The sequence below is a fragment of the Erythrolamprus reginae genome, chromosome 10 (assembly GCF_031021105.1).
Source record: "Erythrolamprus reginae isolate rEryReg1 chromosome 10, rEryReg1.hap1, whole genome shotgun sequence".
Classification (NCBI taxonomy): Eukaryota; Metazoa; Chordata; class Lepidosauria; order Squamata; family Dipsadidae; genus Erythrolamprus; species Erythrolamprus reginae.
Genome location: NC_091959.1, coordinates 5,858,095 through 5,878,077, shown reverse-complemented (window position 1 = coordinate 5,878,077; position 19,983 = coordinate 5,858,095). Strand labels below are relative to the sequence as shown.

Here is a 19,983-nt window from a genome sequence, read left to right as displayed (position 1 = left end):
AGCTGAGAATTTGCCTTGATGGCACTTCTCACAACCACCAGCAGTAGAAAGTGAGAAACGTGCTACTGTGAAACGACGGGTGGGGTTTTACTGGCATGTTTGGGGCATCTCCTTTCAAGATCTGTGGAGGAGAAGGGAAGCATGGAACTGAAGCCCATGTCAGATAGCCCGGGCCTCTGGAAACCAGGAGGATTGGTGGTTAAATGTCTAATGGAGATACAGTGATACCTTGTCTTACAAACTTAATTGGTTCCGGGACGAGGTTCTTAAGATGAAAAGTTTGTAAGACGAAACCATGTTTCCCATAGGAATCAATGGAAAAACGATTCATGCGTGCAAGGCCAAAATTCACCCCTTTTGCCAGCCGAAGCGCCCGTTTTTGCGCTGCTGGGATTGCCCTGAGGCTCCCCTCCATGGGAAACCCCACCTCTGGACTTCTGTGTTTTTGTGATGCTGCAGGGGAATCCCAGCATCGCAAAAACGAGCGCTTCGCTGGCAACGGAAGTCCGGAGTTGGGGTTTCCCACTGAAGGGAGCATCAGTGAAATCGCAGCATCGCAAAAACACCGAAGTCCTCGAAACCCCACCTCCGGACCTCTGTGTTTTTGCAATGCTGCGATTTCACTGAGGCTCCCCTCACTGGGAAACCCCACCTCCGGACTTCCATTGCCAGCGAAGCGCCCATTTTTGCGCTGCTGGGATTCCCCTGCAGCATCACAAAAACACCGAAGTCCAGAGGTGGGGTTTCCCATGGAGGGGAGCCTATGGGGAATCCCAGCAGCGCATAAACAGGTGCTTCGCTGGCAATGGAAGTCCGGAGGCGGGGCATCCCAGCGGCAGCGGTGGGTTTGTAAGGTGAAAATAGTTTGTAAGAAGAGGCAAAAAAAATCTTAAACCCCGCGTTTGTATTTCGAAAAGTTTGTATGATGAGGCGTTTGTAAGACGAGGTATCACTGTACTTTGAAATAAAAGCACCTTTGAGGCTAATGGTTAAGGCACGGGCTAGAAACCAGGAGACAGTGAGTTATAGTCCTGCCTTAGGTGTGAAAGCCTGGCTGCGTGACTTTTGGGCCAATCTCCACGAGGTTGTGAGTTCTAGTTTGGACTTAGGCGTGAAAACCAAGTTGATGTACCAATAGATAGATAAGTTAATTAAGAATCATAGATATACCACCTATACCACTATACCAGGGGTAGGCAAAGTCGGCTCTTCTATGACATGTGGACTTCAACCCCCCCAGAATTCCTCAGCCAATCATACTAGCTCAGTAATTCTGGGAGTTGAAGTCCACCTGTCATAGAAGACCCAACTTTGCCTGCCCCTGGTATAGGTGGTATATCTATGACTCTTAAGTTAATATGATCATATCTATGAAGTAAAAATGAAATATGTTAATGGAAGAGATTATAGAATTAAATTACTTTAATTGTAGAAGGTATGCAAGCAAGAATTTCCCGTTGATACAAATTGTTGTAACCTTCGAGGTTACATAATGTAACTGTGTGTGTGTGTAAGTTACTGTATTTTTTTGGTCTTGTTTATTTTTTGTATATATGTTTTTTGTGTGTAGCTTTCTAAAACGTAAATAACTCAATAGAAATTATTTTAAAAAAAGAAAAGAAAGCCATGTTGATGACTTTGGACAAATCACCAGGAGATTGTGAGTTCTAGTCTTGCCAAAGGCTACAAGGCAGCTGGGTTACTTTGGGCCAATCATCAATTCTAGTCCTGCCTTAAGCATGAAAGCGACTAGGTAACTTTTGACCAGGTACCAGGAGACAGCGAGTTCTAGTCCCGCCTTAGGCATGAAAGACAGCCGGATGACTTTGGGCCCAACACCAGGAGACCATGAATTCTAGTTCTGCCTTAAGTACAGAAGTCAGGTGGACGACTTTGGACCAGTCTCTTTCAACCGAATTCCCTTCGCAGAGGAATTGGGAAAACGAGGAATATAAGTAAAATAAATAAGACTGTCAGGCACTGGTCTGGAATTGAGGGGGAAAAAAGCTTCTCTACCCTGTTTCCCCGAAAATAAGACGTACCCCGAAAGTAAGGCATGTCAGAGGTTTTGCAGAATTTGCTAATATAAGGCACCCCCCGAAAATAAGGCGTAGTCAAGTTTACATACGGTACGGTGGAAAAACATACGGTACCATTCAAAGCTGTTCATAGCGGTACCGTCATAATGTGGCGTCCCCTGCTGGCCCCTTCCATCGCTTTGTACCGCCCAGTACAGCAGACACAGTCTGCTGCTGTTTCACCGCCATTACAGTCTCCACTACAGTGCGTAGACTGTAGCTCCTCTGGTGGCCGGAAGCTGCAATAGCGGGAGTTTACTGTTGTACCATATAAGTGCCGTCATTTGTGTGTGTGGGTGCCATACTGACAGGTACCGTACCGTAATCAGTGTACCGTACGGTACACTTTCTTTGGGGGTGTCAGCTTTTCTGCCTGTGAATTTGTCTTATTTGAGAAATATAAGGTAACCCCCGAAAATAAGATGTAGCACAACTTTTGGAGCAAAAATTAATATAAGACAGTGTCTTATTTTCGGGGAAACACGGTAGGTTTTTTTTTTAAAAGAGATAACAATACCTAAGCTAATCAGATGTGTGTTCTTCTCTGTCTCTCTTCCCATCGCATCTCGGATGTCCTTGCTAGACAATCTCATGCCCGGCTCACGGCTGTGATATCTTGGTTGATGACAATACAGTTATGTAAGTATTACGGTGGACACAGTTTCAGTAACACTTGCATTTTCTGGAGCTTTTACGCCGGTCGATTGGCTCCACCGTCTCCTGTGTTGTTGATTGAGTTTGTTAAGAGTCGCGTCTCTCAAGTCCCCCAGAATTGGGGCCGAGCTTCTCGGTGCTGTTTCCACATCTTGAAGCAAAACAGAGTGACTCTGAAGCCCAAATTAGGTCATCTAATAAATCCAATTCATGATCTCACAGCCTTTGCTTGACAAGGTTGGGCTCTTGCGTAACCCTTTCCAGGAATAAAATGTCGGGTTTGAATTAATCCCTTTGGCCCCTTTTGAGGTGGCGGCCGTAATTCTGTCCGAAGTGACTTCAGAGGTTCTTTTTTTCTCTCATTTGCGTGTTAAACATGTTAAACTCAGGTGAGGGTTTGAGAGAGTGTATATTCTATTCTCTCTATATCTATCTACATCCATCATTCTGTTCTATTCTATTCTATCTATCTACATTCACCCATCATTCTGTTCTGTTCTATTCTATTCTATTCTATTCTATTCTATTCTATCTATCTATCTATCTATCTATCTATCTATCTATCTATCTATCTATCTATCTATCTATCTATCTACATTCATCCATCATTCTATTCTATCTATTTGTCTGTCTGTCTATCTATCTGTCTATCTACATTCATCCATCATTCTGTTCTATTCTATTTTATTCTATTCTATCTATCTACATCCATCTATCATTTTATTCTATTTTATTTTATTCTATATCTATATAGTTATAGATATATAATATCTAGCATATTTAACTATCTACATCCATCCTTGCATCCATCCTTCTATCTTATCCTATACATATCTATCTACATTCATCCATCGTATTTGCATGTTAAACATGTTAAACTCAGGTGCAGGTGGCGGAGATTCTATATTCTATTCATCTATCTATCCATCCATCTATCTACATCCATCCACCCCTCATTCTATTCTACTCTACTCTACTCTAATCTATATATCTCTTTAACTATCTACATTCATCCTTCATATTTGCATGTTAAACTCAGGTGACGGTGGCGGAGATTCTATATTCTATTCATCTATCTATCTATCTATCTATCTATCTATCTATCTATCTATCTATCTATCTATCTATCTATCTATCTAGAAACATAGAAGTCTGACAGCAGAAAAAGACCTCATGGTCCATCTAGTCTGCCCTTATACTATTTTCTGTATTTTATCTTAGGATGGATATATGTTTATCCCAGGCATGTTTAAATTCAGTTACTGTGGATTTATCTACCACGTCTATCTACATCCATCTACCCCTCATTCTATTCTAATTTACTCTTATCTATATCTCTCTAACTATCTACATTCATCCATCATATTTGCATGTCATCTACCTACCTACCTACCTACCTATCTACATCCATCCACCCATCATTCTATTCTACTCTTATCTATATCTCTCTAACTATCTACATCCACCCATCATTCTATCCTATTCTATCTATATCTATATCTATCTACATTCATCCATCCCTCATATTCTCTTCCGTTCTGTTCTCTTCCATTCTATTCCTGCAGGGGAGTTGGGTATTCCCAGGTGTAACTCGTACTGTATATAAACAGTCAGGCCATTCATTTCCTGATTAATAAATCTGAAATAGTCCGGTTAAGACCCTGTGAGTCTAAACTGCTTCAGGCAAACCCATTCCTTTTGGCCTGGCATCTCATTCTGCAGCCAGGGTACCACTTTCAAAAGGGCCAAATAACCTATAAAGGTTTAATTTGATGATTTTTTTTTTTGCTGTGTTAGAACAAAAACAGTGCAAAGGCAAGATAGCATGGGGAGAGCCACTCCTCCAAATATTGGGGTCTTTATTGCTATGTGTCTCATTTTATTTTTCTCGAAAACACATTCATTGGTAAGAAGGTTGGACTCCTAAGGGAACAAGGTTTTCTGAATGGAATATTATCTTTCTCTTCTCTCTGTAGGCGCCTGATCACAGATTCAAAAGTTAAATTAAAGTACCAGCATTTAATAACTAATAGTTTTGTAGAGGTGAGTGTTCGGTTTAAAACTATATGCTAAGGGGACTGATATGGGGAACCTCTTCCATTTGTTTTAGGAATCCTTGATATGTTAGAAGCTGTTTAAATACATGGGGGTGTTGTTGATTGATCAACAATACCCATTTATTTATTTATTTATTTATTTATTTATTTATTTATTGGATTTGTATGCGGCTAACAACAATGATTAAAAAAAACAGCATGTAGAAATCCAATTAATAAAACAACTAAAAACCCTTATAATAAAACCAAACATACACACAAACATACCATGCAGAACTTGTAATGGCCTAGGGGGAAGGAATATCTTAATTCCCCCATGCCTGGCGGCATAAATGAGTCTTGAGTAGTTTACGAAAGACAGGGAGGGTGGGGGCAGTTCTAATCTCCGGGGGGAGTTGGTTCCAGAGGGCCGGGGCCGCCACAGAGAAGGCTCTTCCCCTGGGCCCCGCCAAACGACATTGTTTAGTCGACGGGACCCGGAGAAGGCCAACTCTGTGGGACCTTATCGGTCGCTGGGATTCGTGCGGTAGCAGGCGGTTCCGGAGGTAATCTGGTCCCATGCCATGTAGGGCTTTAAAGGTCATGACCAACACTTTGAATTGTGACCGGAAACTGATCGGCAAGCCATCTTCCAGGGCAATCTGTCCCTGCCTTCTCTGCAATAGCCACACACCCCGTCCCCCCCAAGCAGTTGAGGCTGTGCAATTTTCATTCTCGCCTTTCCTCTGTGTTGACAACAGTTGGGTTTTGTTTTTTGCAGTGCAATCGACTGTTAAAATGGTGTCCTGCTCCAGATTGCCACCATGTTGTCAAAGTACAGTACCCTGATGCTAAGCCCGTTCGCTGTAAATGTGGCCGGCAGTTTTGGTAAGCAAGTTGGACAGCAGAGCACCAAGGGCTAGATTTTGGTACGTTGGCGTGGTGGGGTCACCATGTGGAAATCGGCCTTGAAGATGGGCTGTTGGATATTTTCAGGGGACAGGCCGGCCGTTTGTATGACTGTGGGTCCTAAATTTAAGTTTGTGGGTTACAGCAAAGCTCTGTATCTTAAAACATTCCATTGTTTAAATGTTGCTTAACTGGAAAACTTGTCTAATATCTATCTATTTTAAACGTTTGTTGCAGTTTTAACTGTGGTGAGAACTGGCATGATCCTGTTAAATGCAAGGTGAGCTTTTTAAGCCTTCTGGGTTGCGTCTCACCTGTGGCAGTGCAGTGGGACCTCATGATACGAACCCCTCGTCTTACGAACAACCCGAGATACGAACCCGGGGTTCAGAAATTTTTTGCCTCTTCTTACGAACTTTTTCCTTCTTACGAACCTGCCGCCGAGAAGCCCCGCCATCCGGCTGTTGCTTTTTGAAACAGCCGGGGGGCTTCCCAGCGTCCTCCTGAACCCGAACGCCAAACCCAAACTTCCGGGTTCGGTGTTCGAGAAGCCCCCCGGCTGTTTCAAAAGATGACAGCCGGGCGGCAGGGCTTCTGGGTAGCCTCCCGAACGCCGAACCCAGAAGTTCGGGTTTGGTGTTCGGGTTCAGGAGGACGCTGGGAAGCCCCCTGACTGTTTTAAAAGGTGACAGCCGGGCGGCGGGGCTTCTCAGCGGCCTCCGAAACCCGAACTTTTGCTGAACTTCCTGGTTCGGCATTCGGGAGGCCGCTGAGAAGCCCCACCGCCCGGCTGTCACCTTTTGAAACAGCCGGGGGGCTTCTCAGCGTCCTCCCGAACGCCGAACCCGGAAGTTCGGGTTTGGCGCTCGAGTTCAGGAGGACGCTGAGAAGTCCCCCGGCTGTTTCAAAAGGTAACAGCCAGGCGGCGGCGTTTTTTTGCGGGGGGGGTTTTCCGTTGCACAGATTAATTGATCTTACATTGTTTCCTATGGAAAACAATGTTTCGTCTTAGAACTTTTCATCTTACGAACCTCCCCCGGGAACCAATTAGGTTTGTAAGACGAGGTATTACTGAATAGGAAACTAATATAGTTTCAAGAGATCAGCATAGTAGCAGCAAGTATTTGAAAGGGGGGTAACTTTGGATAACTTGGAAACAATGGATTTTTGAAGAATAGGCCAAGAGGCAGAGAGTTTTCAGTTCAGGCCCACGTAATTCATAGTTTGTATGGCCCACTCTATCCCTTTTCCAAGGAAGTTGGAGTGAATCATTCAGAATCAGGAGGCTGAGCAAACACTCATTTCACATAAAATGAAGAAATGGGCGATCAACTCCACATGGTGAGATTTGAAACTCACTACTAAACTATTTCCTACTGCTTTTTTGGCATCCTGAGAAAAAGATTTATTTATTTATTGGATTTGTATGCCGCCCCTCTCCGGAGACTCGGAGCGGCTAACAGCAATAATAAAACAGTGTACAATGGTAATCTAATACTAAAAACGATTAAAAACCCATTAATATAAAAACCAGACATACATACATACATACCATGCATAGAATTGTAAAGGCCTAGGGGGAAAGAGGATCTCAGTTCTCCCATGCCTGACGGCAGAGGTGGGTTTTAAGTAGCTTACGAAAGGCAAGGAGGGTGGGGGCAATTCTAATCTCTGGGGGGAGTTGGTTCCAGAGGGCCAGGGCCGCCACAGAGAAGGCTCTTCCCCTGGGTCCCGCCAAGCGACATTGTTTAGTTGACGGGACCCGGAGAAGATCCACTCTGTGGGACCTAACTGGTTGCTGGGATTCGTGCAGCAGAAGGCGGTCCCTGAGATAATCTGGTCCGGTGCCATGAAGGGCTTTATAGGTCATAACCAACACTTTGAATTGTGACCGGAAACTGATCGGCAACCAATGCAGACTGCGGAGTGTTGGTGTAACATGGGCGTATTTGGGGAAGCCCATGATTGCTCTCGCAGCTGATGCTTTGGACCTGAGCTGCTTTGAATAAGTAAATACATTTTTTAAAAAAAATATTTCTCAAGATCATATGAGTCTGTTTGTATATATTCAGCTAGTTGTTTCATTCGTGAGGCCAGGGATTTTAAATTTTAAGACAGCTGTACACTTTACACTCATTGATGTTTTATTTTAAATTCTGCTGTGCCATTTCTTGCTTTCTCCCTTTTTGCTCTTAGACGGTCATGTGCAGAATTTGAAGGGCGTTTGAAGGACTCCCTACAGATATATGGGACATGTCCCATATATCTGCAGGCAGTGCCTTACATCTGATAAACTCTTAATTTAGGAATCCTGCAATGATGCCATTAGAACAATGTTGATTTTTTTTCCCCCTCTCTCTCTCCCCGACAGTGGTTAAAGAAATGGATCAAGAAGTGCGATGATGACAGTGAAACTTCCAATTGGATTGCGGCAAACACAAAGGTTTGGTGGTTTTGTTTGTCTGGCTTAACACCCTCACAATAACAGTCTCTTTTCTCCCTTACGAGAACGTTCTGTGAAGTCTGACAATTCTTTTTCGCGTATAGTGAGTGATCATTTTTGCTTGCAAACAATAGGGCTTTGGTTTCCTCTCTTTCCAACTCAAATAACTGCACAGCCAAACAGAAAAAAAAAAGTACCAGCATCTATGACATGTGGGCTTTGAATTCTTGTTTTCTTTGGGTTTTTTAAAATTTATTTTATTATTAATTAGATTATTTATTTATTTTATTATTAACTAGATTTCTATGCCGCCCTTCTCGAAATGATTTTTAATTATTATTATTATTATTTATTGGATTTGTATGCCGCCCCTCTCCGCAGACTCGGGGCGGCTAACAACAGTGGTAAAACAACATGAACAGTCCAATTAATAAAAACAACTAAAAAACCCTTATTATAAAAAACCAAACATACCATGCATAACTTGTAATAGCCTAGGGGGAAACGATAACTTAACTCCCCCATGCATGGCGACAAAGGTGGGTCTTAAGTAATTTGCGAAAGACAAGGAGGGTGGGGGCTGTTCTAATATCTGGGGGAAGTTGATTCCAGAGGGCCGGGGCCGCCACAGAGAAAGCTCTTCCCCTGGGGCCCGCCAAACGACATTGTTTGGTCGACGGGACCCGGAGAAGGCCAACTCTGTGGGACCTTATCGGCCGCTGGGATTCGTGCGGTAGCAGGCGGTTCCGGAGGTATTCTCGCCCAATGCCATGTAGGGCTTTAAAGGTCATTACCAACACTTTGAATTGTGACCGGAAACCGATCGGCAGCCAGTGCAGGCCGCGGAGTGTTGCAGAAACGTGGGCGAATCTAGGAAAAATCAGTAGAATTAACAAACTTGTAATTATTTAAGGCAACTCAGATCAGGAATGCGTTGGTCTTTGCCATTTCTGGCAATGCAGGAAAGTGACCCCTGATCTAGTTTGGCTATTGATCCATTGCCGTTTGATCTACGGTGCCTTTCCCAGAGTTCAGGGGATTTTTTACCAAGTCCTTCTGTGCAAATTGCAAAACATAACCCATGATCTCTAGAGAGACGCAGCCTTTCCTAACTTCAGATTTCTGGAAATGGGTCCCGAGTCAGAAGGGTGGAGTCTGTTTCACGCTTTCTAGACAAGCTGTTCAACAGTCTCTTTCGTTGACTGTGGTGGAGAAGAGAAAGTGGTTAAGGTGTGTGTGTGGGGAAATACACAGAATGGAGAAAGTATTTTGAGAGAGTTTTGCTCTCTCAAACTATTGAGATCAGGGCCATCTGGTAGACCTGATTCAAAATATTGTTCACGTAGCCCATAAGTAACCTCTGGACTTTATGAGCTCAAGACAGAGCGACGGGCACTAACGTGGATAGCTTTTGAGAGCGGCTTGGGGGTAAATTCAGGAAGGATAAGTAGATTGGATAAATTGTAGATTCAGGCTTATGGTATATACTGTGTTCACTTCTGGAGTCCTCACCTACAAAACTTCTGAAGTTTTTGCTAACACAGAACTGCCAATACAATACTCAGATTGAGGATTCCTTTTCCCTAAGTGCATTATTTTACATTTGGAAACATTAAACTGCAGTTTCCATTGCTTTGACCATTTATCTAGTAAAGCTAAATCATTTACCATATTACAGACGCCTCAGGAATATCAACCCTATTGCACACTTTAGAGTCATCGGCAAATAGGCAAACCTTCCCTACCAAACCTTCCCCTATGTCACTCACAAACATATTAAAAAGAGTAGGACCCAGAACAGACCCTTGTGGCACACCGCTTGTAACCTGTCTCTGCTCAGAGTACTCGCCATTAACAATAACTCTCTGATGTCTACGCTTCAGCCAGCTGCAAATCCACTGAACTATCCAGGGATTAAGTCCAATCTTCATGTACCACATGAAGATTTTCCTATAAAAGCTGCAGTGGAATTCTTATTGGTTGTGTTTTCCCTACAGAAGACCAACGTTTTGTGCATATTAAGGTAGCGGTGAGAAGCCGTTTGACGGCTAAATGTGCAATCCACAGAGCCTTTTAATTTCATCCATCTTCCACTGACTATCTCCCCTAAGTCAAATCTCCCCCCACTAATAATGGAGGTGACGAATAATAATGGGATTTTTTTTTTTAGTAAGAAAAATATTGCCCTGCTGGTTTTTGATCTCGCCACTCTTCCTGTTGTGTCCGCAGGAGTGTCCTAAATGCCACGTGACCATCGAAAAAGATGGCGGCTGCAACCACATGGTCTGTCGGAACCAGAATTGTAAAGCAGAGTTTTGCTGGGTGTGTCTTGGCCCTTGGGAGCCGCATGGATCTGCCTGGTACCTTTAAATCAATGCTTATGGGGGTTTGGGAGCTGTTGGGTGGTTAGGAAGGTTTCTTCTGTAGGGGGAGTGAGCCTCACCAGAAAATTGCTGAGTATGGATAGAAAAGCTGTGTGTGTTTATGTGTGTGTATGTGTGTAACGTATTTTGCTGATAATGAAAAGGAAGGGAGACTACTATAGATCTACTTCGGGCTTATTTATGTTCATCAGGTAGCCATACCATTACTGGGACTTGAACCTTACAAGGCCTTAGCCATTAGACTACAAGCTCATCTCCTGTATGAGCTTGTACCAGGGAAGAGTTACGTGTGATTTTTTTGTCGAGTCACATTGTTATATTGAAGGAGCATCACAGCTTCCTTTTTGCCTCCCGGCCCGAACCAGGGGCCATATTCCAAGGCTGATAATATTTTTATAGCCGACAGCTATAATCTGTAAGTGTAACATATTTTGCTGTTAATGAAAAGGAAGGGGGAGACTACTATAGATCTATTTCGGGCTTATTTGCCTTCATCAGGTAGCCATACCCATACCGGGATTTGATATTTATTTATTTATTTTACATGACTTGAGGTGAGACATTAGGATCTCCAGAGAAGCCCTGTCTCAAGTCTTTTAGTAATTTTAAGCTTGGTGAACTACATATTCCCCAGCCAGCACCTGCAAGAAATTGTAAGAGTGAATAATTCAAAAATGAGTTTGAGCAAACACTCAGTTCTCCACTTAGAAAGCATTTTGTATGAACTGAAGAAATTTGATTTGTTGGATTTGTATGCCGCCCCTCTCCGGAGACTCGGGGCGGCTAACAACAATAATAAAACAGTACAGTATACAAAAAATCCAATAGTAAAAACGATTAAAAACCCATTAATATAAAAACCAAACATATATACATACATACCATGCATAAAATTGTAAAGGCCCAGGGGGAAATAGTATCTCAGTTCCCCCATGCCTGACGGCAGAGGTGGGTTTTAAGTAGCTTACGAAAGGCGAGGAGGGTGGGGGCAATTCTAATCTCTGGGGGGAGTTGGTTCCAGAGGGCTGGGGCTGCCACAGAGAAGGCTCTTCCCCTGAGTGATCCAGTTCAGCATGGTGTGATTTGAAATTCACTTCTATTTCCCAGGGGGGGGGGGGGGGGGTTGGACATTCTGAGAAGGATGCTTTGGACCTGAAGTGGTTCTTCTTGCTGGTTGGGAAATTCTGGGAATTATTATTATTATTATTTATTAGATTTGTATGCCGCCCCTCTCCGTAGACTCGGGGCGGCTCACAACAGTGATAAAAGCAATACATGGTAACAAATCTAATAATTAAAATCTAAAATAACAGTTTTACATGAAAAAGTCTAAAAAGAAAAAAAACCCACCAATAGATAAAATACATACACACAGTCACATCATGCACAAAATTACATAGGCAGGGGGGGGGGGATGTCTCAGTTCCCCCAAGCCTGACGACAGAGGTGGGTTTTAAGGAAAGGAAAGGAGGGTGGGGGCAGTCCTAATCTCTGGGGGGAGTTGATTGAGGGTCCACTTGTCTAGGTTGAAAAACCCTTCAACTGTTAGGCCCTGCAGGCCAGCAAAGGCACCACAAGAGGTTTTGCCCTGTTCACAGTAATATGCTAATGAATGAATGAATGAATTATTATTATTATTTATTGGATTTGTATGCCGACCCTCTCCGCAGACTCGGGGCGGCTAACAACAGTGGTAAAACAACATGAACAGTCCAATTAATAAAAACAACTAAACAACCCTTATTATAAAAAACCAAACATACACACAAAGATACCATGCATAACTTGTAATAGCCTAGGGGGAAAGGATAACTTAACTCCCCCATGCCTGGCGACAAAGGTGGGTCTTAAATAATTTGCAAAAGACAAGGAGGGTGGGGGCCGTTCTAATCTCTGGGGGGAGTTGGTTCCAGAGGGCCGGGGCCGCCACAGAGTGAATGAATGCATGCATGAATGAATCCAGAACTTGGCCTGACAAGATACAGATGAGAGAAATCGTTTTAGAAATCTACATATTCACAAACCTCTTTCAGGTACAACTGCAACCGCTACAACGAAGACGATGCCAAGGCGGCCAGGGATGCCCAAGAGGTGAGTTCATTACTCTTGGCAACCCTCTGCCATCAGGAAGCTGCTGACCGCTTGCTAGTCTCTCGTTGACCCGATGGAGAATGTGGAGTAGGCTTAGCTTCCAGCCTGAAACCCACAACAAGCGGCCGGTTTATTTATTGCTTCCTGATGTCAGATGTTCTTGGCTAATTCGTACAACGAGGACATTGAAGCTGTGAAACACACACACACACACACACACCCTTCTTTTCTTGGAGCAGTTCTTCTTGGGATGTTTTGCTTTGGGAGGACTTGGTACACCGGATGTTGTCACTGTTTCAGGGAGTCCAGCAAACATGGAGAACTGAGAAATCAGGGAATTATCAGGGAAATTGGCAGTTCAGAAAATATGAAAAAAATGGAATAAATCAGGGGGGAACAAGCTGTATTAAAATGTTTAAAAGTCAGGGGAATATCATGTAAAACAACAACAACAATGGATTGCGCTGCCTAGCAGAATCAAGCAAAAATGAGCATAACTGTGGCAACCACTTGATTCCTCAGCTACCGATATTTCTCCACGGCTTAGCCGTTTGGTATGACGTCATCTGCAGGGGTCACCTTTTCTCTCCCCCCCCCAATCCTCTTGAGCCTCCACCATTTTTCAGCCAGCCCATAAATAAATACATCCTCACCTAAATAAAATCCCGCCACCAAGCAAGCAAGCTCTGAAATCTTTTCCAGCCTCTGTGGCCTTATATGAAATTTGAGCCCCTTCGGAGTTATTTCCCAGTTAATTTTGGGTTTGTGCTGGCAGGGGATGTTGGGTCAGGTGGTGCCCTGGGGGTATCAGGTTCACAGCTTTACCTGCTGAGTTTGCCCTCCTCCTCCTCCTCCTCTGCCCCTCCCTTGCCTCAGGGACCCCCACCTTCCTTCCCCCCCACCCCCCCCGCGCGGAGGCTCTTAGGATTGCTCTGCTTTAATTCTCGCTTTTCCGTTCCGCCAATGGGGAATCCAAACGCAGCGCTCCAGAGCCGCCCTCCAGAGGTACCTCTTCTACTGCAACCGCTACATGAACCACATGCAGAGCTTGCGCTTCGAGCACAAACTCTACGCCCAGGTCAAGCAGAAGATGGAGGAGATGCAGCAGCACAACATGTCCTGGATCGAGGTCCAGTTCCTGAAGAAAGCCGTCGACGTCCTCTGCCAGTGCCGTGCCACGCTCATGTACACCTACGTCTTTGCCTTCTACCTCAAAAAGAATAACCAATCCATTATCTTTGAGGTAAGAGGGCCCCTGCGCGGCCCTCGAAATCTCCAGGGACGCTGGTCTTAACTGCCCTGGATTTGGTCGGGAGGGTGAAAATGGCAACGGTGGGAAACCACAGGGAGGGTGCAGGACCTGTTTCCTCCCAGGAGATTCCTAGAGAGGCCCCACGGAGGCTTCTCCCCACCTTTTCCGGGCCTGTTTCCTCCCAGGAGATTCCTAGAGAGGCCCTACGGAGGCTTCTCCCCACCTTTTCCGGCCCTGCTTCCTCCCAGGAGTTCTCTAGAGAGGCCCCACGGAGGCTTCTCCCCACCTTTTCCAGGCCTGTTTCCTCCCAGGAGTTCTCTAGAGAGGCCCCACGGAGACTTCTCCCCACCTTTTCCAGGCCTGTTTCCTCCCAGGAGATTTCTAGAAAGGCTCCACGGAGGCTTCTCCCCATTTTTTCTGGCCCTGTTTCCTCCCAGGAGATTCCTAGAGAGGCCCCACGGAGGCTTCTCCCCACCTTTTCCAGGCCTGTTTCCTCCCAGGAGATTCCTAGAGAGGCCCCACGGAGGCTTCTCCCTGCCTTTTCTGGCCCTGCTTCCTCCCAGGACATTCCTAGAGAGGCCCCACGGAGGCTTCTCTCTGCCTTTTCCGGCCCTGTTTCCTCCCAGGAGATTCCTAGAGAGGCCCCACAGAGGCTTCTCCCCACCTTTTCCGGGCCTGTTTCCCCCCAGGAGATTCCTAGAGAGGCCCCACGGAGGCTTCTCCCTGCCTTTTCCGGATACAGTTTCGGATGCTCGGGTTTGTAAGTGGAAAATGGTTCTTGAGAAGAGGCAAAAAAATCTTGAACACCTGGTTCTTATCTAGAAAAGTTCATAAGTAGAGGCGTTCTTAGGTAGAGGTGCCACTGTATGTATATATATATATGCAGAGTAATGCAGGACGACTATGTGTGGGGGTTCCTTTTAAGTTTCATCAGAGTGTTTTGCATTTTTAGAATAATCAAGCAGACTTGGAAAATGCTACCGAGGTCCTTTCTGGGTATCTGGAACGAGATATATCTCAAGACTCACTGCAGGATATAAAGCAGAAAGTGCAAGATAAATACAGGTATCTCTTTGTTTCGGACAGTACAGCTGAAAATATTTACCATTGTTCTTTGAATTCACCTGTAGAAGATTTGAATTGGTGGGAAACGTATTTGTTCTGTGGCCATTTTTGATTCAAGCAAATGTTCAAGTCCGTTGAAATGAGAAAACAAAAAACCCAAATGTGCAATAAAGGAATTAAATTAAGAGTTAAAACTTGGACAAAAAAAAAAGTTTATATTCTATAAATCTGGAAGCTGATGGTGAAAATGGCTCCTCCGTTGTGCACATCATGGGGGCATCTACGGAAGGTTTGCTCCCGCAGGTCTTAATCGCAAGATGGATTTGTAAAGCAGGGTCAACGCTTCTTATATCCGTATTTCTCAACCTTGGCTACTTCTAAGACATGTGGACTGCAACTCCCAGGATTCCCCAACCAGCTATCCTGGCTGGGGAATTGTGGGAGTTGAAGTCCACAATTTCTCAAAAGTTGCATGGCTACTTCTAAGAAATGGTGGATTGCAAAACTCCCAGGTTTCCCCATTGTGGGAGTTGAAATCCAGAAAAGTAGTCCAGTGGTTTTCAACTTTTCTAATGCCGCGACCCCTTAATACACTTTATTTATTTATTGCATTTATATTCTGCTCACTCCAAAGAGACTCTGAGCGGCCAACAACAAGTATAAATAAAATATACGTAAAAAAAACCCATAAAAAACATAACTAAAATCACATGTATTATAAAACCGTACTTGCAACAATCATTTCCTCATGTTATGGTGACCCCCAACCATACGTCTAGCACCAATTCTCCCAACAGGGCTTTGAGACCATATTTTGAATACTTCTGGAGACCTCACCTACAAAAAGATATTGACAAAATTGAACGGGTCCAAAGACGGGCTACAAGAATGGTGGAAGGTCTTAAGCATAAAACGTATCAGGAAAGACTTAGTGAACTCAATCTGTAGAGTCTGGAGGACAGAAGGAAAAGGGGGGACATGATCGAAACATTTAAATATGTTAAAGGGTTAAATAAGGTCCAGGAGGGAAGTGTTTTTAATAGGAAAGTGAACACAAGAACAAGGGGACACAATCTGAAGTTAGTTGGGGGAAAGATCAAAAGCAACGTGAGGAAATATTATTTCACTGAAAGAGTAGTAGATGCTTGGAACAAACTTCCAGCAGACGTGGTTGGTCAATCCACAGTCACTGAATTTAAACCTGCCTGGGATAAACATATATCCATTGTAAGATAAAATACAGGAAATAGTATAAGGGCAGACTAGATGGACCATGAGGTCTTTTTCTGCCGTCAGTCTTCTATGTTTCCAAGCTGATTGGCAGGAAGGGACACCCCCACTGTAAACGCCTGATTGGTCAGACTGTAAAAATATGTTCCAAGGCGCCAGAATAGAAGCTTTAGTTCCTGTTGTGAGCCGCCCCGAGTCTTCGGAGAGGGGCGGCATACAAATCTAATAAAACTTAAACACCGTGGAAAATTTGTCTTTTCCCATGGTCTTAGGCGGCCTCTTGTGAAACTGTCATTCAATCCCCAAGGGAGGGGGGCTGACTCCAAGGTTGAGAAACACTGAAGTAGTCAAAGTTGAGATATACTGTTTTAACTGCACATGGAGAAGAATTATTTGCCATTTTTTTACTGCCACATTGTGGGTGTGGCTTATTTTGTGGGTGTGGCTTAATGGTCATGTGACTGGGTAGGAGTGGCTTGCCGGCCATATGACCAGGTGGGAGTGGCTAGAACGATCATCATAGTTCAAGTGAACTGTTAAGTCCTCAATTTACAATCTTACCAGTGTTGTTGTTGTTGTTATTATTATTATTATTTATTAGATTTGTATGCCGCCCCTCTCCGGAGACTCGGAGCGGCTCACTGGGTGCCAATTTGTTGCTCGCTGGGTGACAGTTTGCTTTCCCGCGCTCTCCTTCCTGGGTCGCCCCCCATATCTCAGGCTGGGTAGCTGGGTGAACGGGTGCTACCAGAAGCATAAATGCTGCCAGCGCCGCTTCCACCCACGCCTTCTGCTTGCACCGCAGGCGGGAGGTGGCCGCGGGAGGCTGGAGGGGAGCCGGGCAGGAGAGAAGGAAGTTCGTCCAGGGCCAGGAAGGAGGAAAGAGGAAAAAAGCAAGGAGCGCAGATGCAGCAGCAGGGGGATAAAAGAGAGCCGAGATGAAACCAGGAAGTGACAGCCGCCGATCAGCTGGAGCTTCGCACGCATCTTCATTTGTGCCGGTGGAACTGCGTTCCACCCCGTCCGGCCTGCTGCCCACCCCTGCGCACATGACTGCCAAGACCATGTGCCCAGTTCCACAACTCCACCCAAAAGCAAAACCTTGTTGCTTTTAAATGTATTTTTTGCCCGGGAATGTTTCGGCCTTGGCATCTAAAGCCGCTCGCCTCCCCTTCTTTTCCCCTTGCAGATACTGCGAGAGTCGGCGAAGGGTGTTATTGCAACACGTGCATGAAGGCTACGAAAAGGACCTGTGGGAATATATCGAGGACTGAACAGTGGCCTGCATAAAACGAACTCTGAAAAATCTTTTCCCCATCTAGAGTGCTCATACCATTCAAACAAAACACACACACACACCTACGCACACAGACACGCACAGAGACACACACAAAAGGGTTACCACGCCTATTACACCGCTGGTCTATAGTACCGGAATTCTGTTTCATCATTATTATTATTATTACTATTATTTTTTCTCTCTTTTTTGTTAATGGAAAAAAAATTAAGTAAATTATATTGTAATAAAAAAAAAAAGGTAGATAAACCATTGTACAACAGTATTCTAGGTGGCCAGTAAGTGTGACAGACGCACCAAAAAGAAAAAAGCAGCCCTTTGGCTTTTAACTCGTAGCTTTCTTTGCCCCGCGAGCTGACTTTTATTTCTCTCTCTCTCTCCCCTCGGCATACGATCGATGAAATTTAAAACAGTTTCTTGACACTGCTGTCCATGTCCGACCAGCTGTTTTGATGTACTTTGGTATGAGATTTCTCCTTCCCTCCTGTCCTTCTCCCCCCCCCCTCCCCTCCGTAACAAATACACACCAGTTCATGGGTGGTGAATGTTGTTTGGCTTATTGTATAGATGATTTTTTTGGGGTGTGGGTGGGGTGGGGAGGGAGTGGGAGGAAGACGGGGGGGGCACCAAACAAGGAAAGTGGGTGGGGGAGCGGAAACCGAAACGAAGACAAAAAAAAAAATATTCCACTTTGTATATGACTTTTAAAAAAAAAATAACAAAAAACAAAAAGAGGACGACACAGTATTTTTCAAAATTGTACATAGCGTATATGCATGGATAAGGAAAAAAGGAGCAAGCGTCGCACGTGTTTGCATAATGTTTAATTACAAAAAAAAAATATTTATTCTTTAAAAACCTTCAAGATGTCTATTTGCCGTGCATTTTTTTCTTCTGGTTTTTTTTTGTTTTTTCCCAGTTTGCTTTTTATTCGGGTGGGTAGGGAAGGGGCAGTGTGCGCTGCTGTAAACCACTCGCTCTCTGGCTCGGAACAAGGTAAATAGATAGATAGATGGGGGGGTGTTATTGAGGGGGGGTTCCTCTTCCTTCCTCCCCCTCCTTGCAAACCGATCCCTGGTTTGGGGTGTGTTCCTTGCTGGCATCGGACACCGTCCCTTGAGCACTTCCACCATCCCTGGTGTGCGTTCCCCGTTTATTTTGGAAATCAAAGAGTTGTAATCCCAGCTGTTTTTTTCTTTCCGGCTTCTGACGGCTCCTTTCCTCCTGACCGGCCGTTTGCCCGTGCAAAAATCCAATGATTGGCTTTTCCTTCATTCAAGGGAAGTTTTGGACACGTGGACTAAAAGCGAGGAGTCTCCAACCTCGGCTCCTTTAAAACTTGTGGACTTCAACTCCCACAATTGGGAGCTGAAATCGACAAGTCTTAAAAGTGGGCGAGGTTGGAGACCCCCTGGATTAAAGTGTCCGTGCAGAACATTCCTTGGATCTTGGAAAAATTGTGGCATTTGGGAGTTGTCGGCGAGGAAAATAGGGCTCGGTGCAACAAACACCCCACCTAGTTGCAAGAATCTACAACTTGTGTTTTTCAACCTCAGTAACTTTTAAAAAAAGTTGGATTTCAATTCCCAGAATTCTGGGATTTGAAGTCCACTCCTTAACGTTGCTGTGGTTGAAAAACTGATCTATAGTTTCTGGAGCCATTGAGTCCCGTGCCCCCCCCAACCCTCCCCAAATGAGGAAATAATCATGAATATACAAGTCATTTATACTCTCATATTTTTTTTCCTTTTTTTGTAATAAAAGTTACCTTCAAGCACCGTTTTGGAAGATGTTTTATTACTGTATGGGAGCTTAGGAGTTTCCCTAGCCAGCTTATATAGCAGTATTTCTTCAAATTCAGAGGGGGAAAAAGCTGGGTGTACCCCAAAATTCTAGCTTGTTCCCAAAGGGCTGCTTTTCTGATACCCCCCACCCACCCCAATTTTAAAAAGAAAACTATTATTAAGTTTCCAAGGTTCTGTTGCAGCTAGTTCCATACGTGTGTCGCAGCGATGTCGGTGGTTGTGTGTTAGCCTGCTCACTCACCCCACTGGCAAATACTTCTCTAGTTGCAGGAAGTGTAGATTTTTGCCCAACCCCACGATCAGATTTTAAGGGGTTTCCTGCAAAGGCGGAGAGACTCAAATTTTCCCCCTTTTTGGCAGCTCAGCTTTGTATCCGTTGAGACTTTTTTTGAGTTCGGGTTGTGGCTTACCTGTGGATTCCTGAAACAACCCAAAATGATCCTTTTCAGTGTAAGAGGGAGAGAGAGAGGGAGGAGGTTGTTTCCGCTTTGTGACTTCCTATCCTGGAATGAAAGTTGGGAATTGGTCCACGGTTTTGGAAAGGTGCAACTGTTTCTTCAACAAAAAAAAATGTATTCAAGTCCAAAGCACCTGTTGAATTATTTTTCCTTTTAGCCTTTGCATGCTCCCGATAAGACATGACAAAAGTGCTTCCAGTCCAATTAAGATGGGTGTGTGGTTTGTATGTGTGTGTCTATCTTTTTATCATCCCTGCTTGGAACTAGCTCGATGGGACAAA

General features: G+C 44.5%; 1 protein-coding gene across 3 annotated transcripts in view; it reads left to right on the top strand.

The window, feature by feature from the left end:
• The window catches only part of ARIH1 (ariadne RBR E3 ubiquitin protein ligase 1), a 41,075-nt gene extending 22,766 nt beyond the window's left edge, over window positions 1-18,309 (top strand). Inside the window, exons 5-14 of one of the 3 annotated variants that reach the window (XM_070763190.1) lie at window positions 2,662-2,717; window positions 4,709-4,775; window positions 5,550-5,656; window positions 5,915-5,957; window positions 8,049-8,120; window positions 10,350-10,480; window positions 12,538-12,595; window positions 13,578-13,838; window positions 14,800-14,912; window positions 17,332-18,309. In XM_070763190.1, the coding sequence (XP_070619291.1) occupies window positions 2,662-2,717; window positions 4,709-4,775; window positions 5,550-5,656; window positions 5,915-5,957; window positions 8,049-8,120; window positions 10,350-10,480; window positions 12,538-12,595; window positions 13,578-13,838; window positions 14,800-14,912; window positions 17,332-17,416 (993 nt within the window). In that variant the 3' untranslated portion in view covers window positions 17,417-18,309. Of the gene's footprint in view, window positions 1-2,661; window positions 2,718-4,708; window positions 4,776-5,549; window positions 5,657-5,914; window positions 5,958-8,048; window positions 8,121-10,349; window positions 10,485-12,537; window positions 12,597-13,563; window positions 13,839-14,799; window positions 14,913-17,331 lie in introns of all 3 variants that reach the window. The other 2 variants (XM_070763188.1, XM_070763189.1) reach the window with 2 other exon arrangements.
• The last annotated feature ends 1,674 nt before the right edge of the window (window positions 18,310-19,983 follow it).